Genomic DNA, 26,543 nt, shown 5'->3' with positions numbered 1-26,543 from the left:
CTGCGCCTCCTCAGCTCCGGGCAAGAGGACGAGGTGAGCGCGGAGTGCGCTGCGCGCCAAGCGGGAGTCGCTCCGCAGAAGTCATTCGCCTCTTTCCCAAGAAGCTCGTCGCTGCCAAAAGTCATCCTCGCGGCCGTCTCGAGAAATGGCCGAGAGCCGGGACCCTGCTAGCGAGCAGCTGAAGCGCTGGCAAGAACTGCGGGGCTCGCAGGTACCGAAGAAAGCCCCCCCCTAAAAACCCATTGGCACGTTCCACGCAGCGCGCGCGCTAAGTATTTGGTCTGCATTCAGTGGACTAAGTAGCAGCCTTAGGACGCAGTTAGGCGGGCGCGACCACCACCTGAGAGGCGGCGGGGTGGGGTTGGATGGGGACGGTTGGTAAGGACCATAGGAGTGGTGCTTCCCTAGACTTAGAGTGGAGAGTTACAATCCACTGTCAATCTCGGGTGCTGTTAACGGGAAAGAAGGAACCAAATGTCCAGTGCTCTTTGGGGTGGGCGGGCCCAAGTGCCCACGAGGGCCAGGTGAGCCCGTTGGGGCGACCTAATAGCTGTAGAAGGGAGCAGGGCTTCAGTGTCCTTAATAACTAGGCAGCAGAGTGAGCATAGTCTTTTGGGAAGATAAGCTGCGAATAGGTTGTTTAAACGTGGGCGAACTTCAATCAAAAATGTTCAAAGCCAGGGATTTCTGTTGGCATCAACTTTAGGCTGCAATCTTGGAAGTCCCATTGAAAAAGGTGGAATGTGCTTCTGAGTAGATACGTTCAGTATTATCTCCCCACCCCTTAAATTTATCACCCACTTTTCCTCTGTCATGAATGCAAAGCAAGATACTTACCGTGTTTTTCGCTCTATAACACGCACACGACCATAACACGCACGTAGTTTTTAGAGGAGGAAAATCCGTAGGCATGCCACCCGTAGGCATTTCCTCCATAACACGCACAGACATTTCCCCTTACTTTCTAGGAGGAAAAAAGTGAGTGTTATGGTGCAAAAAATACGGTAGTTCACGGCTGGTCCTGAGTGGTCAGCCATCCAGTCACTAACTTCACACAGACCTGCTTAACTTCAGCTAAGGGACTTCGTGACCCTTTGGACCAAACCCTGGGGCTGTTTGATGCTCTAAGCTGGCTCATTGGTGCCAGGGGGGATTTTGGTAATATGGTGACCTGAGCGAGGACAAAATTTGGTGCTCCCCCCCCCCAAAAAAGTTCTAATTTTCACAATAAGTACTTTGATACAATATGTCGTGCTATGGCCACACGGCTAATGCAATAAAATCTATATAGGTTGGATACAATTGGTTCTAATGATTGAATACCACTTTCTGAGTTGCGCCTTGTGATGTGCTGTGCCAAGACCTGCTTAATCTTGTTTTTAAGTTGTATTCATTCAATTTGTTTTTATTATTGCTTGTTAGCCGCCCTGAGCCAGGCCTTGGTTGGGGAGGGTGGGGTATAAATAAAAATTATTATTATTATTATTGAAGTGCCTCGCCTCTGTGCCTTGTGCCATCAACCGCACCACCCTAAATCTGGCGCTGTTGCTGCACATCAGCACATGCAAATGTTAAATGTTGGGGTTGTGTGTTTCAGACTATTCTTGTTGCCTATTTTTAAGGTGATGTAACGAAGGCAAACGGCATTTAAAGATGGGCTTACCTTTGTGTGAGTGATGCTACCTGTGTTCTAAATTGAAATGTATGTTGCATATCCTTCTTTAAAAGGCACCTATTCTCTAGTGGTAGCCTTTGAAGAATTTCTTCCTAGTTTGTGGAAAGGCTCGTATCTGACCTGTTGTGGCACTATTTGAATTCTACTTCAGCAACTTATTTCATTTTGCAGGGGAAAGTCTCTCAGAAATGGACCCTGGAAATGGCTGTGCATACCCTTGTTGTTTACTGATATAGTTCCATACATTGGCATTGTAACTGAAAGATTAGCCAGTTTATTTGCTATAGGAGAGAAGCTTCAATGTATTATTCTTTAGTTTGTTGATAATCCTAACAAAATACATGAAAACAGACCACAAAATAATACCAAGTACATTAGCTATCAGATTCTAGTGCCCAAGTGAATCTTTATGCCTTGGTAAATGTAGCAAATTTTAATACAGTTTGAATGATTCTACTGAAATAATTTTAACCACTACGGTAGCGGAAATACAGTAAAGAATGTGCTATATTTCTGTTTGCACTCACTTGTATAACAGCAGAACCTCTGTGATAGATAGGTTTTTATCATATACCTCCTAGACTTTAATGCAATCAAAGTGTAGGAAGTATATGATTAAAGCATAGTTATGCAGAAGTACTGATTTTATGCAAGTTAAGATTATCCCACTGCCTGAGGAGGGGGTGAAAATATTTAGTTTACTACTATGAACTAAGGAATATTTAATATGTCAGTTTACAGATTTAATAGAGCATAGAGTAATTTAATAGAGCATTTATTTAAGGAATTTATATCCAACCTTTCAAAAAGTTCCCATGATAGCTTACAAAATTTTCTAATTACAATACCAGAATTTTAAAATATGGATAATTTCATGACTTAATTATACTTGTTGACCAGAGGGGTGTATAAGCATATGAGAAAATGTGTCTTCCCAGAAGAATCCACTTCTCAGTTACACCTGTCAATTACAGAAGTCCATACCTTGCTCTTTGAGAAACGTTGGCATATAGGACCAGGGCTTTTAAATTTTACTTGTAAAAGGGAGACAAAGGCAGGGATTCTTATTTTCTGAAAAGCTTTTGATCAGCGTGTGCTGGTTTATTGATTTTATCATTTTTAATTGAATATTCCCCACTTTTACTTCTCTAATAAAAATGGAATTTAAATCAGATGGTAGTTATTTTAAGACTACATGTGATAAGAGTTTTATAAAGACTGCATAATGCTGAAGTCTAAAAAGATTGAATCCATGTCTGCAGACTCTTAGTCACCATGAGTGAATGTAAATACATATTCCTTAAGCTATTTGGGGTATGAGGAGCAGCTTTATGTCAACCATCATCTACTGCTATTTGTATTTCACATCTGACTTACTGTATAATATGCTATGCAAGTATACATGGGTGTTCAAAATTAAGTTCCATCAAGTTCAGTGGGACTTACTTGCAGATAAGCTTGTGCAGGCTGCAATCCTACATACCTCTATCTGGGAGTTAGTCCTACTGAAGTGGAAGTTCTGAGTAGCCAAGCAAAGACATTCACTGTTAATTTTAAAATTCCAGAGATTTTGGAATATACATTTTGGAATATATTTACAGACTGAATATATGTTGTACTATTTCCAAAATTGGGGTGGTTGTATGAAGGCATGTGCATGTGGTTTTTACATCATTTAAAATATATATATATAATTTTAAAAACAATTACCTTAAGTTTTTTTTTAAAAAAATCATCAAAATGAAACATGTACGTACAGTATTTTACAAGCAAATGTGTTTAAGTCTTGACATCCAAATCTTTTAAAACTGAATTCATGACTGTCAAAGGGATTGGATTAAAGCATACCCCAATTAAAGCAAATTAAAGCTTTGATTGAATTATGGGAGAAATGACTTTTGAAGTCAAGTATTTTCATTATGTCACTATTTTGTATTTTTGTGACAAATTGTGAATATTTGTTACCACTGACCTCCTAACATGAACACTTACTTTCTTCTAATGAAAGAGACTAATGATTGTTTCTGGAAAAGACTCTCCTCCTGCAAGAGAGGGGAGTGGTTGTGGTTGGGAGCCGGACTCCGCCTCAAGCAGGGGGCGTTAGCCCCCTGCCTGCCACTCACCTGGCTGGCGCCCACGCCCATGGGCAGGCACCCAACCAGGTGCCTGCGAGGGGGCGTGTATAGCAGCCTAAATTGCTGCGGCGCCAGCCTTCCGGCCTCACTCTTTGTTGTCCCGTCGCGAGTCACCCACCCTCCACTCCCTTAGAGCTCAGGGTCTCAGTTTTCTTTTGGCCTTGCTATGGACCTTAGGTTGGTCGCCCTGGTTGTCCGGGGGGCCTGGTAGGAATTTTTCCATTTGGCATTAGGCTTTTTGGTTTTTTCGCCTACCTCGTAGCAATCGTCACAACTTTCATGGTATTGGTGGGTAGGTTAGGCATTGGAATAATGTGTTGTGGTGTGTCGAAGGGCTAGGTGTTGGCATCGCCTGCGCCTTCAATTTTTGGGTATTCCGTTAAAGGAATCCGGCGGTCGTGTATTCTGTCCGATGCCTGCGTGGCGGGAGGCCATGGCACGACCCTCGGTGACATCAGGGAAGAGCTTATAGTTGGATTAGCATCAACAGGCTCCACCTACTGGTGAATAAACCCCCCTGTTTTAGACTCACCCCTCTCTGAGGGGGTGGAGTCAGCTGATGTAATCCAATGCCTAAGCCAATACCTTTTCACTTGCTGTAATCAATAAAGTTGTGGCCTTTTCTTGCCCATTAACCTTATATCACATGTCCTTGTGTTTTCATTCCACTATGCGGGGATCGGGTCCTCGAACCACAAGTCTGAGCACTTTGGACAAGCTCTTAAGAGCTTTCTAGGCTTATCCAAAAGGCTTGCACTAGCTCAACAGCTTTTTGACTTTGCATTGAACAAATGACTTCATATTCTTTGGGCTCATTGAACTAGTTTCATGGCCCTTTTGTTTACTTGAAGACTGCTAGCCAATTTTGATTGGTATCTTTGCATGTTTATGGAATGAACAAGCAGATTAAAATTATGTAGTGCAAAGGGTGTATATGCCACAAAAAAAAATTTTGGAACATGCTCCTTAGTTGTAAAGCTGGGTTCTCTTTGTTGTAGTAAGGAAATAATATATGCATTCAAATGGAGAGCTTGATTTAAATTAGTTAGCTATATCTTGTATTTAAATCACTAAATTGAATCACACTTATTTAAATTGGCCCACTCTGGTCTGAATACTTCTTTACAAGGTGACTGCAAACTCATATTGTGATGGAAAAGCATAGAATTTTGTTGAGATTCATTGCAATACAAATGAGAAAACAGACTACAGCTACACCATTGCTGAAGTGATAAAATCGGAGCCTGAAGTTTGGAGGTGGAATGGTTCCTCTCTGTCACCATGTTCTTAATAGCACCTGTGAAAGTACAGGTAACATAAATTGTTATGGATAGACAAAGGAATGGGTGGAGAGAGATGAAAGATGCAGTTCATTTGTGTGCCATCCTAAAGGCATTTTGCAACCCTCTGTACTGTATTGAACACCATCACATCGATTCATACACAGAGAGAGACAGGATATCATTTAACACTGTGTAAGCAGAATTCCTCTTTTCCTCTACAACCCTCTGCTGCATAATCTGCTCTGAGGGTCCCCCAACCCTCTGGAGCAAATGTGGGGGTTCATGGAGGGCCACAGGATGAGGAAAGGGAAATCCTGTTGCACAAATGGAAATCTGGTCCACTTTTAGATGAGACCAGAGATATAACCCATATTATTAACCTTCTGCAATAGTATTGCTGTTAATGGATATAGCAGGGCATGCTATAAGAAGAACCTGCCAGATCAGATCAGTGGCCCATCTAGTTCAGTATCCTGTTGCGTGGCGAGGCCCTGGACCCCTAGCTCCTCCGAAATAAATACACCAACACAAGTATATTGGGTTAATGGGATAAATAAGTGTTAAGTTGTGGGTGAACATATCAGACGATACAGCGATTCTTCAAACAGCTCTTCTTTATTCAGATGCCAGAACAGAACTGAACTGAAGGGCTCAGTCAGCCTGCTTATATAGAGCTCCAGAACAACGTAACTGTTGCAACTTTCTAAAACTATCCAATCCCTGGACGTCACTTTTGATCCTTCATTTGCATAACTATCTACAGTATCCCCCTGCTGGCCCAGGGTGAGAACTTCAGTACATAACAATAAGGCCATAACTTTATTGGTTACAGATGTGAGCGGTTTGGCTTGGGCAATTGGGTGAAGCAAGACTATATCTTGACTCCTGCCTGACTGCAGGAAGTCTCTTAAGGGTCAACCACCGGAAGGGGGAGCCCTATGGTGTACATCAATTGAGCACCCCCAGGGTCACCGTTGGGGTTGTGGCATGGCCCTAGCCCAACCCCAAACTTCGGACAGGAACCACACGAAAAAGTCCTACCCAGCCCCGACAACCAGGTAGCGACTTAAGTCATAGCAAGGCCGTAGTCAATCCACGCAAGAAAACAGGGTGGGTAGGCTGGGAGATCCCACGAATGGAGGAAAACAAGGAGGCTGCTTCCCTGGCCATGCCGTGATTTAAACAGGCATAACCAAACCCATTGGTTTGGCCGGGGATACTGATGACGTTCCTCCGCCCACTCCAGGATTGCTGCAAGGACTCGGATTCCCACCCACAAAGCAGCCAGCTCACAATGCATCCTTTGCAATAAAAGAAACCTATCCATGAAATAAGTTAAAATATGGTAAAAAGAATCTCAAAATGCCAAACAGTTAAAGTTCGTGTAGCTATAGCTATCCACTGTTTCCTGAAACCATTAGCAAGTTTAAATCTGCGGAGCTCTTTGCTGGCCTTGCATATCTCAGGCATTTTTATTAGATTATGTTGGAAAGTCTAAATAAATTTTTCAACTCCAACACATGGAAAACATGTTTATATACATTTTGAGATGCATTTCATACTTCTGAATACCTGCTTCCCCAAATAAATTGTGGGAAATTGATGCATTTCAAGAGGTGTGAAGATGCAAAGCATAGCTGTTATTTGACTCAGTGATAATTATTTTAATTTTCAAAGTGTGTTTTACAAGTCATATGCTTCTCTACCAACTTTGCCACAGCTAATTTAGAACTCATATATGAACTGATTACAAGTCTCTGTACAACAAGCAATATTGCCTTTCTAAATCTTGTGACATGTTTAAGTGGTTTTCTCTTAAATATCCAACACCCAGGGGCTTAATATGGTTTATTACAAAACTCCTTTGAAATGACAGTGGTCATAATGATATGGGGATGATAAATTCACATAAACTGTCCTTTTAATCTCAGGCAAATAGTCTTCATTGCCAGGAACTCTTCAACAACCGTTTACAGTAACTTCCCTGTTTAGGGAAGCTTTTAATATTTGATAAATTATTGTAGTTTAATATTTTTCTGGAAGCCACCCAGAGTGGCTGGGGAAACCCAGTCATGGGTGGGGTATAAACAATTAATAATTGAGGAATGTCACTGTACCATTAAGAGTATCTCTAATGACCATTCTGTTCCTGTTGAGTCCTTGATTTCCATGCTGGTGGGAATGCATGTCAACTTTCAGGGTTGATTTCCTACTGTTTTTTGGTTTTTTGCATGCATATCAGTATTTTTCGGTGGCCATCTTGAAAGGTAACTCCTTGCAGATTCATCTCCCCCCCCTTTGCTTTGTTTCCCCCATTCCTTTTTGTCTTAGCTCTGTTTTGTTTATTTTAAAACATTTTTGTACTGCTTCTAGTGGGATAAATCAGCCTCATATAATCAACACGCCTAATTCTAATTAATACGCAAAGAGGGTAAGACCATAAAGTAAGCTAACCTGCCACATCACTCCCCCTCACTTTCGAACGAAGGGTTACCAAACCCTTTGATCTCTCACTTCCACCACATGATCCCTGCTAGTAAGGAAGTCTAAGCTGGATGCTCCAAGCTTAGACCACATGACTTAAGCAAGCAGTCTTTGTACAAATAGCTTAGAAGCTCTCACCATTTTGGAACCTAAGTTATACTTCCTGTCTTTTTTTTTGCTGCTGTATGGAAAAGCATATGAATCTGAGTAGTTTATAACTTACCATTTTTAACTTACCAAACATGTGGTTTCTTTCTATACTATGGGAAGTGGGAAACTTTGGAAGCAACTTAGAAGGGGATATTTTAAAAGTCTAACAACCTATATTTCCACCCTTTGCTTTGCTGCATGTTTTGTGATTTTAAATCTCTGCTGGGGTTCTCTCACCAAATAGCACTTGCCCCAAACCTAGATCTAGGCATCCAGGGAATTCTCCTTTTATTTTACTGTATCAGGTTCCCCCACCCTCAGCCAAATTAAACCAACTCTGTATTAATTTCTGTATCAATTTCAAAAGTGAGTCACAAATGAAAAAAGCAAGAAAGAAACTTCCATGGCACAAACTTTTCCAGGCACCTTGTCTGCATCTTCATGTCTTTTGCTATTACAGTCTGTCTTCCCTCCACCTCCTCCACTTGGAAACCATAGTAAGTGACACAAAGAAATCTGCTAAAGGAATCCACAATTCTTTGGTGGCGGTGGTTGTCATTGTTGGCATCCAACTGTCTCAGGAGAAAATGGAGGAGTGCACCTTTGGGGGTAAAGTCAAACCATTGGTGAGTTTCTTGGTCATGTACACAGAATGGAAGGAGACAGGCTCGCTGAGGATCTCTACGAGAAGCTGGCTTCAGGCACTAGACATGCTGGCAGACCAACTCTGTGTTATGAAGATGTCTGCAAATGTGACATGATGACTGGCAACAATAACCCCGCTGTGTGGTCTAAACCACTGAGTCTCTTGGGCTTGCTGATCAGAAGGTTGGTGGTTCAAATCCCTGCAACAGGGTGGGCTCCCGTTTGCTCGGTCCCAGCTTCTGCCAACCTAGCAGTTCGAAAGCACGTCAAAGTGCAAGTAGATAAATAGGTACCACTCCAGCGGGAAGGTAAACAGCGTTTCCATGCACTGCTCTGCTGTTGGTGTTCCATTGCGCCAGAAGTGGCTTAGTCATGCTGGCCACATGACCTGGAAAAACTGTCTGTGAAGCGGACAAACGCCAGCTCCCTAGGCCTGTAAAGCGAGATGAGCGCCGCAACCCCAGAGTCGTCTGTGACTGGACTTAACTGTCAGGGGTCCTTTACCTTTTTTATGGGAATCCCTTGCATATGATCACAGTGCCTGGAGACAGTCAGGTTGGGTATCCACAACAGTGACCAGAGGAGGAATGACTTCTGGGAACTGCGCAGAGAGAAGAAACACCACAATACACCTGTAGCAAAAAAACTGGATGCCTTCATTTGCCCCATCTGCAAAAAAATATGTCTCTCCCGTACTGTCAAAAAGCGAGTTACCAGATGGTGCAGAACAGGGACCAGGTCACGTCTACTGTGTACCTAAGTAGCTGCTTGTGTCTCTTGGCTACTAGAATCTGGATGATCTGCAAATATTTTCATGACAGTAGAATAATAGTCTGGATTGTTAGCTTTTTTTAAAGGAACAGAAACCCCAATTTCTGATTGCAGCTCATGCAGCAAATGTATTTGTGTGCATAAATATAAACTGCTCTCTGTCTGAAATTTGAGCCATGTTCTTGCAAAGCTTTAATTTAACACTAACAAATAATATGTCTGTTACTTAAGTGCAAAAGGGTTATCTACGCTTAATCATCCATAGAACATTACTAATGTATTTACCTTTTCAAAGTTTCCTGATCTGCTTCTGTCTACCATATATATGATGCACACTTCACTCCTAGGAAGAAATGTACAGCACAGTTCTATGCCATTCATACAGGATTTCATTGAACATGATCCATATATCTCTTTGATTAAAGCAATATATGTGGGGTTTTCTCAAAACATGTATACTGTGAAAGAGATCAGAATGAGAAATCCATACTTCCCAATGACCCTCAGTGAGCTTCCTGACTGACTGGCAATTTGAAACCAAGTCCAGCCCTCCAGGCACTTTTAAGGTATGCTGCATAAAACTCCACAGAAGCACAGAATGCTGCTTGCCTTGTTTTATGTGACTTCAGCCTTAGCCCTGTTTTAAGTAAGAAATACATGATTTCACACTTGTCACTCAAGACAGTTTGACCAAAATATGTTGCTCCATCATTCCGTTTGGGAATTGACTGACACTCCTGTCAGCTGTAGCCTGTCCATAGTAACTGCTTTGTCCAAGTTTCTGTGAAGATGGCACTGCCTGTCATTTTTTAGGGAATATATGTAAATTGTGCACAAAGCTAGCTGAGATACAAGACAGTGTAAATGACTGGTTAGTGTAATTGCTTTAAAAAGGTAAGCAAACCTTTTATTTGTGGAGTGGTTATGGAAAGCAGCAAACATTGCAAAAAACCAAGTCTGTTCTACGTCTGTGGTTCTTGTTGACCAGACAGAACTAGGCAGAGTTTCTGTGAATGTTCAGGTAGGAGAGGAACTGTGGGGAGTAGGTCCCTAGACTTGGGCTGGGCATCATCTTCATTGCCTCCTACCTAACCCCATATAAGATTAGCACTCTGGGGAGTTTCACTGTGAAGCATCTCATAGTGACAGGCGTTGTCTTGCGCTGGGAAAAGGAGACACCTGAGCCGAGTTTGGATTCTTTTCTTCTCTGGGAAAGTGTCTCACAGCAACAAGTACATATGATGGAGCTCATAGAGCCAAATTAGATTATAGTAGCTGTTTCAGGGGAGCGGTAAGTATCTGAATCGCAGCAAGTAGGAGAGGAAGTTTTGTGCCAGTAGCAAATTTCCTTCCAATGCAAATGGAATTGTCTAGACCCCGCAACCACCCCCTCATTGAAGAATAAAACACACAAGGACACAGATATTAGGTTGATGTTACTGGGCAAATTTTGGCCACAACTTTATTGGTTACAGAATGTGAATGGTAATTGGCTTAGACATTGAATGGACCCGACTATATCTGACTCCTGCCCGCTGCACAGGCAGTCCGCTAAGAGTAAACCACCAGAAGGGGGAGCCCCATCGATGCAGACCAATTCGAGCTCCCTGGGGTTTCCGACAGGGTCATGTCATGGCCCTAGCCCAACCCCCAGCGTTGGACAAGATCCACACCCCCGGATTCCTTTAATGGAACACCCTTAAACTTGGAGGGGCAGGTGATGGCCACACCTTCCCTCTCCCAACATAAGGTCAAACAATGCCTAACCGCCACAAGAGCCTAAAGGCTCGCCACCAAATACCCTCACACCTGTAACCAATGCCTCGCGCCCTCTGCAATATCAGCTAACCAGATATCATTCCCCCATTCGGAAAGGTGTATGCCATCATCACAAAATAGGGCCATCTTGCTGTAAACTATGGTGGGGTGCTCTCTTAACTTTCCCTTGTGATAGAAAAGAAAATATTCGTTAAAAGTTTCTTCGTGTTTTACAGTCACCCCATACCAAGGACAGTGCGTGCTATTATGTTTGGCTGTCTTCCCCCACTGCCCCACCTCCATTCTCATCTTCAAATATCTAGCAATAAAACAAGAATTCTTTCTTTTCCTCTTTATTACTTTTGTAAATTAACATGTGCAGTTATTATATAGAACAGAAGGTTTATTGGCAGAGAGACTTAAATCTGTTGAGTTCATTTGTTGTCCGTGATCAAGAATCTAGGTGTAGTCCTTAATGCATGATTAAAGCAGACATAGAAGATGCAATATCCTTTTAAATCATCTGTAAAGGAGCGAAGGCACCTTTTATCCTCTGAATGGGTGGTGCCAGGGTGATATAACTCCCCTGTGTAGTTATTCCAGAAGACTCACGTGCTCAAGCGGGTGGAGCTGTATGTGCTGTAGGAGACACTTAAAAATTAATGCAAGATTACTTTTGCTAATTTAATCTGCAGAGGTTGATATTAGACATCTGAATTTCAGGATTGTGTTATGGCTTGTTATCTTCCTTGTGTCTGGCTTCCAGTTATGTTGATTACCATTCAAAAGCTCTGTTGGTCTCTCTGCTAGCTATGAATAACCTGCAACTATGAATGTTACTGTAGGCATAACCTGCAGTTTTCTACAGTGAAATTTGGCCTGCATCCATATTTCCATTAGTTAGTTTTAGCGCAGTAGATAGTTGTTTATTAAACAAATTGAATATTGGTTTGTATGTAGCTGAAGCTTGGTTGGCTGAGCTGTGCCCCCAAAGCAACTCACAGCAAATATTCAAAGCACCGAAATACAGAGCTTTGGAAATACAGGTATACCAAACGTAGATCCTGTCAGTAAATTCAAAACTGACAAAAATCAATGATTTGGCAAACGGAAAAAATGCAGTGTCACCAAAAAAAAGCCTCACCAACCTAAGCTTAGGTACATAAATACAAAGCAAAATAAGAAATAACCAACAGCAAAGTTTCTGTTCTGTTCTGGCTGTACTCCAAGGAGCCAGAAGGAGAGCAGTAGATAGCAAACAGCTAGCTCCCACATCATTCTTCCAAAAGGCAGATGTTGGTAGGGCAATGATGGTAAGCCTCTGGGAAGTACCAAATGTAGCAGGTATTGCTACACTTATGATGCCTTAGAAGCCATAATTGGGCATTTTATTTGTTTTCAGTGTTCTTTAAAAAAAAGTGTTTATTGAACACATTTACAATAAAGGCAACCCCTGATTTGCATGGGGGGTTGCATTCCTGGCCTTTGCGTGCATTGGAGGAGTGTGCATAACCCCCCCATTGCACCTGCCCTCCCATTCTGCCCCCCCCTGCCCTCTTCTGTGTCTTAAACAATCTGCATGTCAGCAGTCGGATATCAATTGAAAGCATGCAAAATGGTTGCTGCCTGTATTAAACAACCCAAGATATCCGAGTCTTATATTACACAAACAGAATTTGCTATGGAAATATATTATATAAAAAGATACATTTAGCCTTTAGTAATAGACCATGTGTAATATCCATGACGTAGTCGGGAAATTCAATTACTTTTCATGCCTCAGGCTTTAAATTATTAACTTTTCTTAAGTTGCTGGAAAACCAAGCAGTCTATTCTATTAAGCTTATTTTGAAAGCTTAAAGGTAAAGCATAAACACAATTAAGTACTTAATTACTATGCCCTTCAAAATCTGGTGACATTCAAGTTTGGAGGTGCAGCAGGATGTTACTTATTCAACTATTTCTGCCTCAACATTAATTTAATAATGAGAACTCTTTGAAATGGTTTTACTTTTTTCACATTTCTATTGGTTCTATTGCTTTTTTAACATCATGCAAACCTAACCTCTCCTAATAATTCCTATTATAAAATGATTGAGTTTAATGCTGGAAGTAATTTCCCCTGTAGTGTAAGAAAGCATATTACATCATATGTCTGTCAAATTAACCTATAAGCACATTCACTAAACGACAAAAAAAGTAAAAAGCCAAGTGTACTTTTCCTTGTTCTAGTCTTGATGTTTTTTTCCCTTTTGTAATTAGAAACCAGATAACGTGACCACAGGAGCCGGTATCCCAGTGGCAGACAGTTTAAATCTCTTGACCGTGGGTCCACGAGGCCCTCTTTTGGTTCAGGATGTGGTTTTCACAGATATGGTGGCAAACTTTGACCGAGAGAGGATTCCAGACAGAGTTGTACATGCCAAAGGAGCAGGTTAGTGTTAGAAGCTGCTTGTTGTTTTAAAATGAAAAGGTGGAGAATTGAATATTGTGAACTGGCTTTGTGTACAGAGGGAACAAGAAAGCAAAGAAGTTCCCAGAATGTGTTTCACTCAGTTTTGTAGTGCTGGACTTGCGTTGTTATACCAAGAACGTGACTCCTGCCGTGGGCCTCAGACAAGCTCTGCGTGGGCCTGATTCAGACACAATCCTCAGCCAAATCATGGCCCAGCACCCAGCAGAGTAGCAAAAGCAGGAGTAGTGAAACGACCGTATTCTCCCATCTCTCTTTGGTGTACCAGCACACTGCATGTTGACCTTCAAACTATAGTTAAGCTGAACTATGATTTAAAGTGGTGAGCAAATCAAGGCATTGTGTGAGAGAGTGAAAAAGAAGAGTTGCTTCTGCAAGCATCTATACATAAAATGTCCTTTTCCTTCATCTGGGGAGAAAATAGGCCAAAACATTAGCAACAATACACCCAAGAAAAGCAGAGATCTTCCCCCAACTTTTCTTGGTCTGTGTATCAATACTTGGCAACTGATAGTTGTTCGAACTTTGCCTGCATTCTGATTGATCTCTACAGTTATCTCCTGAATAGTTTCCCCTTATTAAAAATTAGTTCTCTGTTAATTATGAATCCAGCAAAAAATTTGGCCAGTTGTTGTACTTTGTCCTTTATTTGCAGCCTGGAATCAGATATTTTTACTGAAGTACGTGGTGTTTAGACTGCTTGTTTTTGCTTATCTTCAGTTTTTAATAAAAAGCAACCATTTTAAACATTTTAGGAGCTTTTGGCTATTTTGAAGTGACTCATGACATCACCAAGTATTGCAAAGCAAAGGTATTTGAGCATGTTGGCAAAAGAACTCCAATCGCTATGCGATTCTCTACTGTTGGTAAGTCTTTAAAAAACATCTCTTTGTGTGTCCATTTTATTTGTGTCATGTGTACACATGCATTCATTAAGTGGGTACTTAGAGGAGCTAATTTTGTTAGACTTGTATTATTTAGGAGCTATTGGCTATTTTATAGTGACTCATTGCCAGCTCCCAGCAAACCAAACTAGGAAATGAATGTGCAATAAACTCTTCCCATTCCGTTCTTCTTAAAAATTATAAATGGCAACATATAGGTACAATCATCAGCATAATCCTTTGAATTGGTGCTTTATGAATGAATGAATGAATGAATGAATGAATGAATGAATGAAACTTTATTTGCGTCAGCCATCGGCCATAGCAACAAAAGAACATTGCAATATACACAGAACAAAATAAAAAGTCTATTATATAAAACACATTTTAGGGTCCTGAGTCAGCAGTCAAATAGTGGACCTTATTCTGATTGCCCCAGCTAAAAACCTTGCAACCTTTGTTGTCATTTGCTCCTCTTGATCTGCCAGGATCAAGTTCATTCCTGGTGCTTTATAACATTCATTAGGTGAAGGCTAGGAGGGTCGTTTACACATGTGATGGCCCTGGTATGTGCAGTTCATGCTTTTCATAGCTGCGTTCTCAAGGCAGCTATGTGAGCCCTTTGCATGACTGGCTTTGAACTTAAATGTTTCGTACTAAATTCCCAGTATTAGAATGGATGCCAGTCTCCAGGGTTGAAGGAAAACTGTGTGCAGTTCTCAGTGTGTTCACGTTTATAAACCTTCCTTTTCTAGCTGGAGAATCAGGGTCAGCCGATACCGTCCGTGACCCTCGAGGCTTTGCAATGAAATTCTATACAGAAGATGGTAACTGGGACCTTGTGGGGAACAACACCCCCATCTTCTTTGTCAGAGATGCAATGCTGGTAGGTCAACTCATGTTTATTTGAGCACCCCAAAGAAGTTAAGGGAGAGAGAAAGGCACAAAATACCTGAATCTGTTTCTTCCATGGGGCTTATTTTTAAAAATCAAATTACTGTTCCTGTGCCCAGAGGAATCATCTGCTAACATAAAGTACCTTTCTGTTAGCTTCTGAATGGTCATAATTATTGTTTTTGTCCAGATGTGTATTCTCTGTAATTTGAGCATTGAGGTTGCCTTTCAGTGTTTCATTTCAGTTCAGATTTTTTAATTAAGGTGAGCACATTCAAGTGATGCTCTGAAAAATGAGCTGCTTGCTCAAATGTTTGCAAGCAATATGGATTGCAATATGAATTGCCTGAGAGGGATCGTTGAATCAGCCAGGCTGCCCTGGAGAGCAAGTTCCAAAGAACATTCTAAAAAAAATGAGAAAACTTTATCTCTGAGCACATTCACCTTTGAAAATCATTGGGTGCTTGTGGACTGAAATGGGAGGTGTTCCCTTCTATACACTGGGTTTGGACCATTTAAATCTTTAAAGATTAACGCCAGCACTTCAGATTGTGTCAAGAAAAGCAATGGAAGCCATACAGTTGCTTTAGTGCTGGTGTAATTTTCTCCTCCACTCATTTTGTTAATTAAGGTGACGGTTGCATTTTCACTAGTTGAAGTCTTCTCGTAAAATCTTCAAAGCCAGGCTGCTGGGTGTTGCAACATACATTTTGGAGCAGCTGTAACCAGTATATTGACCAAACCTACCTGAGAATCCAGAAAGCATGATGGACTCAACACTGCTCCCCAAATTACAAACCTGTTCCTTCAAGAGGGGCAGGGAGGGCATAAGTTCCATTGTTCATTGATCCTCTCCCTATGAACACCTCTGTCTTGTCAGGGCCGAGTTTCAGTTTTTTGTTTTTGTGAACAAATGCAGTTTCTCATGAGTTTTGTCAAAGTTTAACAAAATAGGAATAAGCAGGAGGATATAATATTGCAGTTTTCAGGATCTCTTGATGATTGTCCCAAACAATCACTGCTCTCTTGATTGTTTTTAAGATTTATCATTGCTCAGAGTAAGTTCAGATATATTGAACTTGCTTCACAGATAAAAGACAACTTATAATAAGGGATGTACACAGTAATGTATTTTTCATTTGTATTTTGATTGTATTAGTTCATGTCCTTTATCCACACCCAAAAGAGAAATCCTCAAACTCATCTGAAAGATCCAAACATGGCATGGGACTTCTGGAGTCTTCGCCCTGAGTCTCTGCACCAGGTAGGATTTACTCTTTCTATCCCGTTTTTTCTTTGCCTCGCTGAGAGGCAAAGGTAGTCTCGTAATCTGGTGAACCGGGTTCGAGTCCTCTCCCCCACATGCAGCTGCTGGGTGACCTTGGGCCAGTCACACTTCTCTTAAGTCTCTCAGCCTCACTCACCTCACAGAGTGTTTGTTGTGGGGGAGGAAGGGAAAGGAGAGTGTTAGCCACTTTGAGACTCCTTCGGGTAGTGATAAAGCGGGATATCAAATCCAAACTCTCTTCTTCTTCGCAGACTGAGTCAACTTTGTTTCCTCCGTTTATCCTGTGTGCACCTTGGGACATAATTCTCTGGCTCTCTCAGATGGATTATGTGGAAACGAGATATTGCACTATTGATGTAGGGCAAAGGCTTCAGGAGTGAGGGCAGAATATTATGCTGAAAATTAATTATGGCTGGAGCATTCTTCAGTGCAGAGAAGTCCAAAAGTGTACTTGGTTTTAGTTATGTGAGTTTCACTGAGGATAGCCGAGGTAGATTTGTTAGTTTCTTGGTAGAGTCGCCCTCCCTGTGGAACACCTCCCTTCAGATGTCAAGGAGCTAAAGAATTACACAACTTTTAGAAAACATCTGAAGGCAGCCCTGTATCAGGAGGCTTTTAATGTTTTATGGTTTTTTTATTATGTTTTTAGATATGCTGTAAGCTGCCCAGAGTGGCTGGGAAAACCCAGCCAGATTGGCAAGGTATAAATAGTAAAATTACTATGATGATTTGTTGCTTTATTTTTAGGTGTCGTTCCTGTTCAGTGATCGTGGCATTCCAGATGGATTTCGTCACATGCATGGCTTCGGATCTAATACTTTTAAGCTGGTAAATGCTGGAGGAAATGCCGTATACTGCAAATTTCATTTTAAGGTAATAATTTCAGTTTTCCTGTTCAGCACTTGTTAGTAAACATTTCCTACTTCTAAATAAGTATTACTGGAATATTAACATATTGTTGTTTACTTTACATGGTTTTGAAAATGTAGTTTTGCATTCCTAGTCTTATAAGATTTTCATATGATGCTTCAGTTTCTACATACAGACTGGTCTCCTTAATAATTTTAATATTTTTTCTTTCATTGTTACTAGTATGCAATTCTTAAGCAAAAAAAAAAAATTAATGGAAATTTCTAAGTGATGTTATTTTGATTTTTACAGACTGATCAAGGAATCAAAAACCTTACTGTTGAAGAAGCAGGAAGACTGGCCTCTGAAGATCCCGACTATGCTCTGCGTGATCTTTACAACGCTATTGCTAATGCAAACTATCCTTCATGGAGTTTCTATATCCAGGTTATGACATTTGAACAAGCTGAGGCATTTCCATTCAATCCTTTTGATGTAACTAAGGTAAGCGTAATTCCTTTATCCTACATATTGGATATAAGGAATACAAGTTCTGCATTTCTATGGAAATATTTACGTGGAAACTATCTGTAATAAATTGTATTCTTGCATTTTATAGGTTTGGCCTCACAAAGACTATCCTCTTATCCCGGTGGGGAAGGTTGTCTTAAACAGAAACCCTGTCAATTATTTTGCTGAGGTGGAACAAATTGCCTTTGCTCCAAGCAACATGCCTCCAGGAATTGAACCTAGCCCTGATAAAATGTTACAGGTAAGGAGTATAGTATTTTTATATTTATTTCATAGTCAAAAGCCTTACTGAAATCAATATGCATTATGTCCACAGCACACCCTGATCCACCAAGCCTGTAACTCTATCAACAAAAGAAATCAGATTTGTCTAATATGACTTGTTTTCAGGAAAACTGTGCTGGGTCTTAGTAATCACAGCATCCTTTTTAAAGTGCTCATAGACCAACTATTTAATTATCTGTTCTAGAACCTTTCCTGGTATCGTCGTCAAGCTGACTAATCAGTAGTTACCTGGGTCTTCTCCCCCCCCCTTTTGAAGCTAGAGACTACTTTTGCCCACCTCCAGTCTGCAGAGACCTCCCCTGTTCTCCAAGAATTCTCAAAGATTATAGGCAGAGACTATGAGATTACATTCTCAAGCTTCTTTAGTACCCTAGGGTGCAGCTCATCAGGCCCTGGAGATTTCAATTCATTTAAAGTAGCTAGGTGTTTCCTAACTACCTCTTTTCCTCTCTTGGGCTGCAGCTCCCTCCTTACATCATTTATTCTGTTATCGCAAGGTTGGGCACTGGACAGAGGCAAAGTAGGTGTTGAATAGTTCTGCCTTCTGTCTGTCACCCAATAACATTGCTTTGTCTTCTCCACAAAGCTCATTATGAGCTTTAGCAGCCATCCTGACTTTCATCCTTGTTGGCTACTCGTGTATACTCCTCCTTTGTGATTTCCCCTTTCTTCCATTTCTTATACATGCCCTTAACTCCCAGCTCACCTTTAATAGGTTTCTTTAGCACCGCCTCAGTTTCCTGTGCATAAATGAAGCTATTATCCCCAGTACCAGGTGCTCCCCTGTCATCTGTAATATTGTCCCCTCCCTCCCTTCAGGATTTAGTTTAAAACTCTCCTGTTCAGGTTCATGAAACTAAATCCCATATTTTAGAGCTGTGTGTATCACTGGTGTTTCATAAATAAATATTCAGCAGAATATTCTAATAATCTAGTTCTAAGAGTACTACATTATTGCCAGTAGAGTTTTTTCCTTCTCTAGGGTAGAATGACTATGTTAATGTACTGCCAGTTCAAACGTGTACTGCCTGGAAACATGCAAAATCTACAAGATCTTATTTTTTTCAAATATAAGGCAGTCCTAGAAAAAACACATGATTCTCTTGTGGCCTCATGTGATTGTGTTGTGGGAAGTTTGCTTATTAGCGAATATATATGAAATATACTCAGAGTCGCAAAGTGATTTCATGCTCTTTATTCAGCTCATAGTGGTGAGGAGGAATGAATGAATGAAAGTCCCCTCAAAGTATCTGCTTTATATACATTATTTACACAATGGGCTGCACATGATTGGCTAATTCCGGAATTCTACTGTAAGCCAATCAAGTTGTGGATTCACTTCTATCTGGAGCATGATTGGGTGGTTCCTGCCAACCAATCATACTGCTGCATTGTTCTAGGACCAATCAGACTGCTGCATTCTGAATCCTATTGTTCTAGGACCAATCAGACTGCTGCCTTTTGGATCCTATTGTTCTAGGACCAATCAGACTGCTGCAGTTTGGATCCTATTCAACTCAGTACATAACAATATAGTAACTTCTGTAGTAAGCTGTTTTAAATCAAAATTAAGAATGTAACTCCACAATGGCTTTCAACAGTCTCGGAGACTACAGTCCCAAAGCAGCTCATAAATTCTTTAAGAAGGTAGTCCTAATCGCACCTGGGGAGAGCCGTCAGATTTATAAACTTGATAATTACCTAGTTTTCACTATGGGAAACAGAATGCTGGACTGAGACCTTTTGTCTTCTCTTGCATGTTCTTATCACCCTGGCAAGAAACAATTCCTCCTTCTATTGGCATTAGGAGCAATGAACAGCTTAAAATGAATGGATATTGCCACCACTGAAACCATATATAACTATTATTTATTATTGTTGGTTTAACAGAATGTTTTTATTAAGAGTTTCTGCGGGGACTCACAGAAAATAATTTGAACAGATATAAATCACCCGAAACTCTCACACATCAAACAGCACATAAGGACTTTACATAAAAAATATAGTTGGCATGTGTTATGAAATCAGTAAAACAGAGCTCCATCCTAAAGTTCTGTCTTTTGGGTTGTATCTTCCTGAAGATTCAGCTTTATGCTGGCTGGAGGGGAAATGATCTCTTCTTGTCCACTTCTATTCCACAGCCATTCTCTCAAATGGATTGGCACTCAGGAACTAACATTTACAGCCTCTTAGAACGTAAAGTTCTAACTAACAACAAACAAGGAACTTAAAGAGCTAGGAAAATTCATAACTCACTTTAAAACGTTTAGGGAAACCTCACTGCTCTTAATGACCTTACAGAATGGAGACGAATGCTATCATCCAGACTGAGGTTCTGAGATTAAGGTAAAGGGACCCCTGACCATTAGGTCCAGTCGTGGCCGACCCTGGGGTTGCAGCGCTCATCTTGCTTTATTGGCCGAGGGGGCCGGCGTGCAGCTTCTGGGTCATGTGGCCAGCATGACTAAACCGCTTCTGGCGAACCAGAGCAGCGCACGGAAATGCCGTTTACCTTCCCGCCGGAGTGGTACCTATTTATCTACTTGCACTTTGACGTGCTTTTGAACTGCTAGGTTGGCAGGAGCAGGGGCCGAGCAACGGGAGCTCACCCCATCGCAGGGATTCGAACTGCAACCTTCTGATTAGCAAGTCCTAGGCTCTGTGGTTTAACTCACAGTGCCACCCGCATCCCTCGAGGTTCTGAGCTAGTTGTCCATAAAAGTGACAGCTCTCTGCCTCACCTCTCCTACTGGGTATGCGCAGCTTTGTTTGAGTGATGTACAGCAGTGGGTTATACATGCACAGCAGGAGCAATGGAGCATCATAATCTCAGCCCCCACCCAAAGAAGAGGACCTTGAACCTTTCTCTTTGATGTATTCTAGGGTCGTCTTTTCTCATATCCAGATACTCACAGATATCGCCTGGGACCCAACTTCCTTCAAATTCCTGTAAACTGTCCATACCGTACTCGGATTGCCAACTACCAGAGAGATGGACGTATGTGCGTTTCTGATAACCAAGGTAATTCCAAAAGGTGTCTTCTGGAAGTAATCGGCAATATCATGTGCAAGGACTTTTTCTTCCTCTGCGTTTGTAACATGGTCTGAATATGTGATCTAATATTCCTTCAGGTTAGATGCTTAACTGTGAGTGAAATCCATCACAACTTCTGCTCATGTAGTAGGACTTTAATTTACTCTGCTCCTTCCTATAGCCCCCCCGCCCCCAAAAATCTGTTAAGGAGAATCCCCCAACACCTTCAGAACAGATTCGGGAGATGTGCTGCGGTCAGTAGAGCAGAGGAAGGGGAAGTCCTGTTGTGTGAACAGAAGTCTGTTAAAGTTTGTGCCCTGACACAATGGAATATTGCCCTCTGTGGACTTTTACTTTTCTTTTGAAGCATATTTGACCTTATTTTAGCCATATGGATTAATACTTTCTAAAAATCAAAATACCTTTTCATCTATAGAGAAACAAGGAACAAATGCATGAGCACACTGCAAGCAGTCGTTTTGCCTCCAAGCATTTATACCTACTGGTGGGAAAAATGTAATAAAATTATATTTAAAGTCATGCCAAGGTGATTGTACTGCTTCAAAGATCTTCTGTAAATTAAGCTTTGGTGCTTAACAAAGAGCTTATAATAGGCAGGTAGCTGATCTTTCTTGAATGTTCAACTAGATTCCATTCAGAGTATTCTGTTTATCAGTAAGGACATGCAAACAAGAGAAGTAGTATTTAAGAAATTAAGTAACTGGGAAACAATATCCTGATCAGTTTTCACTTGAACATCAGGATCAAATAGGAATTGGAGAGTGAGTTGAGAGACTCCAGTTGACCTTTTATCTAAAAAGAGCTATTGCTGTACACTGACCTTTTTTTGCAAATGTTGATAGCTAGGTATGTGGCACTCCTAAAACACACATACAAACATATATATTTTTCTAGATGGTGCTCCAAATTATTACCCCAACAGTTATACTGGCCCTGAAGACCAGCCCAGCGTGAAGGAGAGCAACATGTTTGTTTCCGGTGATGTACAACGCTTCAATAGTGCAGATGAGGACAATGTGTCTCAAGTAAGCAGAGTAGAAATGGAAGATGACCTTATTTTGGACATGAGTTGAATATACAAGCTGATTTCATTTTAATGAAATGAATTGACTTGCTGGAGACATCTGCAAAATGCCTGCTTTGAAATGGGTTGAAGGTTTTTTGTGATATAGTTCCATCTTGCTGTAGCTTCCCTATGCCATTACTGCATTACCCTTTTGTTACCCTATTAAGCTGTAGAGTTTCATATACCCCCCCACACACAATAGATAAATGAAAGCTCTTTTCTAGGCCTGTATGCAAACCTAGACCTACTCTAGGGAGACCCATTGAAATCAATGAACATGACTAACTCAGGTTTATTAATTTCATGGGACTGCTGTGAGCAAAACTTTACTGGATATAACTCATTGTAACCTGTGCCTAACAGCAGGCAGAAGCTCTCCAACAGAGCACTCCTAGCTACAGGAGGGTGCTGTAAGTTACCCCTATTCCAAACTCTGTCCAGGGGCCTCTGGGAGGAGCTCTGCAGGCTGAGGCAGCAGGTAGGTTTCTGCCAGAGTTTTGAGAATTGGGCCCAAGGTCAAATGGCTGACCTAAACAAGGTTTGGAATAGGTGCAAATATGTCCTTGTCCTGTCTTGGCCCTGGAATTCCCCCTCCGTGACCAGGGCCGTCTTACCCATAGGGGTGTGGGGCGCTGGGCTCTCAGGGGCGCCAGGCCGAGAGTCCGGGAGCTGAGAGTTGAGTCCGGGGAAGAGCCCGCCCGTCGGTCGGAGCACCGCGGTGGGCTCTTCTGCTGCGGCAGGCTCTGCGCTGCGAGTTCAGGGGTGACCAAGCCAGCAAGATGCTGAGGCGGCCGGCCGGCTCCGTCCTCCTGCGTGCCTGGGACTGGGCAACCTGGTTGGGGGGGGTGCGCCGGGTGGATTTTTTCACCCCAGCACCGCATATGCTTAAGACAGCCCTGGCCACCACTGCTGCTTTTTGGAATTAGGCCTGTGTAAATTACTTTGGCTTAAGTTCAACCAGCTGAGCCAAGGTGAGCATCTTATGCCAGCATATGTCGGGCTCAAACAGGATGAAAGGTTTATGCTAATATAGGCCTGACTGAGCACCAGCTCAGCCAGGAAAGCCCAAGATCTGCCAAATGCAAACTTACTCATCCTGGTGGTGGCTTTGGATTGTGCTGTAAATTGAAAACCTGAGACACATCTCAGGAATAAGGCTGGTGGACATCCCTTCTGTTTCCTGTGTTGGTGGTGGAGTTTAAAGTCAGTAGTGAGACTTTCTCTTAGCTCAGTTTTTATTTTATTTAAGAAAACGTCTGTATAATTATTCAGCACAAGATGCTCCCATAACGAGAGACGAATTTATTTTCATTTAAAGGTACGCATATTCTATACCAAAGTGCTGAATGAGGAAGAGCGCGAGAGGCTTTGTGAAAACATTGCTAGTCACCTTAAAGATGCTCAGCTTTTTATTCAGAAGAGGGCTGTAAGTGAAACTGCTACTTTTATCTGATGATATCTGAACTATCCTTCTAATGTACATCCTACAATAATTCTAGAAGATAGAGTTCTATATAAACATATTGTAAAATGCATAAAAATTTAATGTAAGACAGAGAAAATGTTTACACTTGAAAAGTTATCCAGCCTTCTAATTACTTGAAGTGCTTTTTAAAATACTATTTAAAATAGGATAAATAATAGCAGAATAGCTAGCACAGTACTTCTAGCCATGGAAATACAGCCTCCCTGCTTGCTTTTTCAAGTAAGACCTGGATATATTTAGGACTGTTTAGGTCCATGCTTGGCACAGAAAGTGCATGAACAAAGCTACAAACAAAGCAAAAATTACATTTCAACTTTGGAGGGAAGATGTGTAATACTATGGTCACAGGAGGTAATTTGGAAGCTCTTTCATTCAAACCCAGTTAGTAGTTTCAAATCTCCATGTCAATAGCAGATGGCATAGTTTACATAAAATTTGAGAAGGTAAATTTAAGAAATTCAAGTGTTGGTGCTGACCTTTAAAGCCCTAAAGGGCCTCAGCCCAGTATACCTGAAGGAGCATCTCCACCCCCGTCATTCAGCCCGGACACTGAGGTCCAGCTCTGTGGGCCTTCTGGCGGTTCCCTCACTGCGAGAAGCAAAGTTACAGGGAACCAGGCAGAGGACCTTCTCGGTAGTGGCACCTGCCCTGTGGAACGCCCTCCCATCAGATGTCAAGGAAATAAACAACTATCTGACTTTTACAGATAGGTAGCCGTGTTGGTCTGCCATAGTCAAAACAAAAAAAATTTTTTTCCTTCCAGTAGCACCTTAAAGACCAACTAAGTTAGTTCTTGGTATGAGCTTTTGTGTGCATGCACACTTCTTCAGATACACACAGATGTGTATCTGAAGAAGTGTGCATGCACACGAAAGCTCATACCAAGAACTAACTTAGTTGGTCTTTAAGGTGCTACTGGAAGGAAAAAATTTTTTTTTGTTTTATCTGACTTTTAGAAGACATTTGAAGGCAGCCCTGTTTAGAGAAGTTTTTAATGTTTGATGTTCTATTGTGTTTTTAATTCTGCTGGGAGCCGCCCAGAGTGGCTGGGGAAACCCAGCCAGATGGGCAGTATATGAAGAAGAAGAAGAAGAAGAAGAAGAAGAAGAAGAAGAAGAAGAAGAAGAGGAAGAAGAAGAAGAAGAAGAAGACTAGATTAGGACCTGAGAGACCAAAGTTCAGATTCCCATTAATTATGGGAGAAAATTCCCTCTGTGGGTTCAGTATAGGATTGTTTTTAATGTTTGATTGATTTTTTTCATGTTTTTAATATTCTTTTGGGAGCTGCCCAGAGTGGCTGGGGAAACCCAGCCAGATGGGTGGGTATAAATATTATTATTATTATTATTATTATTATTATTATTATTATTATTATTATTATTACATAGAAGAGGCTGCTGTATCAGGCTCATGGTCCATCTTGCCCAGCATCCTGTTCTCACAGTAGCAACCTGATGCCTGTGGAAAGCACCCCAGCAGGATAGGAGCACAACAGCACTCTGCCCACCTGCAGTTCCCAGCAAGTGGAATTCAGAGACTTACTGCCTCTGACCGTGGAGGTGGAACATGGGAAGAGAGGGGGCTTTGGATGAAATCTTAATGCAGGCTTATATTTGCTCTTCAACTTCCTTTGCCAATCTAGGTGAAAAACTTTACTGATGTTCATCCTGATTATGGTGCCCGCATCCAAGCCCACCTGGACAGGTACAATGCTAAAGGCAGCAAAAAGGTATGGAAGCATCTTCAGTTTACTTGGTGTTGATTGGCTAAGGCATTAAGAAGTAACTTGCAGTAGACCAAATGTTTTCAGTAAGTTTCAGTGGCTTGGTTTTGGAAATGTAAAACTGCGAAAAGAACTCCACTCACACAGAATGGCCCCACTGGAGGAAGAGGTCATTTTTATTGATTCTTCCTTCCCCGTGTAGTCCCCTTAATGCCTCTGTTTTTTATGCGTAAATTCATGAACATAACCACACTTAATTGGGTTGTTGTTTTTTTCAAAAGCAAACATAGCAATCTTGTAATGAGAGTAAAAAAACCAAACTCTGTTTTTATCAAATTTTAAAGTGATGTACATTTGTTATGATGGTTACTTTATTATACCTCAATAACTAGAGGGTTTCCCCCTCTAATTAAAATGGCAGTTCTGAACTTATTAATTAAGATAGAAAATCAATATTGGACATAGGCTGTGAGAATATCGAAGCTTTAAATAAGGGGTAAATCTGGATTTGGTCTGTGAGGCGTTTCCACCTGATTTAGTGTACCCTCCTTCCACTGCCCTTCCCCACAGCAACTGGACCTTGGGTTATAAGTGATGCTATGTTTTTATGAAGTCATCAGATTCCTGTTCACCATTCAAAGCTTTCAGATACTTAGTGAGCTTTTTTTGTCTCCACAGGGATGAGTTCAGGTTTTCCAGCTTCTTCCATGTTTGGGCAATCACCTTCCATGCTGTTATGAGAAGGAAACTATTCCATTATTCTAGCATAAATCTTTTGGATCATCATGGGAAACTGACAATAAAGTGAGCTGTGGTGAACACCGAACCATTTGATGTCAGATGAGACTTATTTCTGTATGAACCTCAGTCCAAAAACAAGACACTTTGGTGTGCGCTTTTCCAATCCCGCCACATCCTCTCCAACACATCAGGGAAGAAGCTGCTGGGTAGATGTGATGGCATTGTTGTGGATGGAGCCAGCGGCAAAGCAGCTTAAAGGTGTTGTCTCTGATTCTGGTCTTTACAGAGAACGGTTTTTGGCCCACATTACACCAGTCCCCCTGTTCCATCTGAATCCACAGATCAGATTCCCAAATTTGTTTCAGAG

General features: G+C 41.4%; 1 protein-coding gene across 2 annotated transcripts; it reads left to right on the top strand.

The window, feature by feature from the left end:
- Nucleotides 1–26,261, top strand: LOC310757265 (catalase-like). 2 transcript variants are annotated; one of them, XM_083602561.1, is made up of 13 exons: nt 1–211; nt 13,164–13,335; nt 14,130–14,240; nt 15,014–15,144; nt 16,312–16,416; nt 17,188–17,313; nt 17,602–17,793; nt 17,909–18,061; nt 20,989–21,127; nt 22,055–22,185; nt 23,545–23,652; nt 25,355–25,441; nt 26,114–26,261. In XM_083602561.1, exons 1-13 carry the CDS (start codon nt 146–148, stop codon nt 26,117–26,119), a joined length of 1,527 nt encoding a protein of 508 aa, XP_083458687.1. In that variant the 5' UTR covers nt 1–145; the 3' UTR covers nt 26,120–26,261. The 2 variants fall into 2 exon arrangements, with proteins under 2 accessions (XP_083458687.1, XP_083458688.1); XM_083602562.1 differs by lacking the exon at nt 1–211 and adding an exon at nt 5,077–5,121.
- Nucleotides 26,262–26,543: the final 282 nt, after the last annotated feature.

The sequence above is a fragment of the Podarcis filfolensis genome (assembly GCF_964270895.1).
Source record: "Podarcis filfolensis genome assembly, chromosome: 1".
NCBI lineage: Eukaryota > Metazoa > Chordata > Lepidosauria > Squamata > Lacertidae > Podarcis > Podarcis filfolensis.
This window is presented reverse-complemented; position numbering and strand designations above follow the sequence as displayed.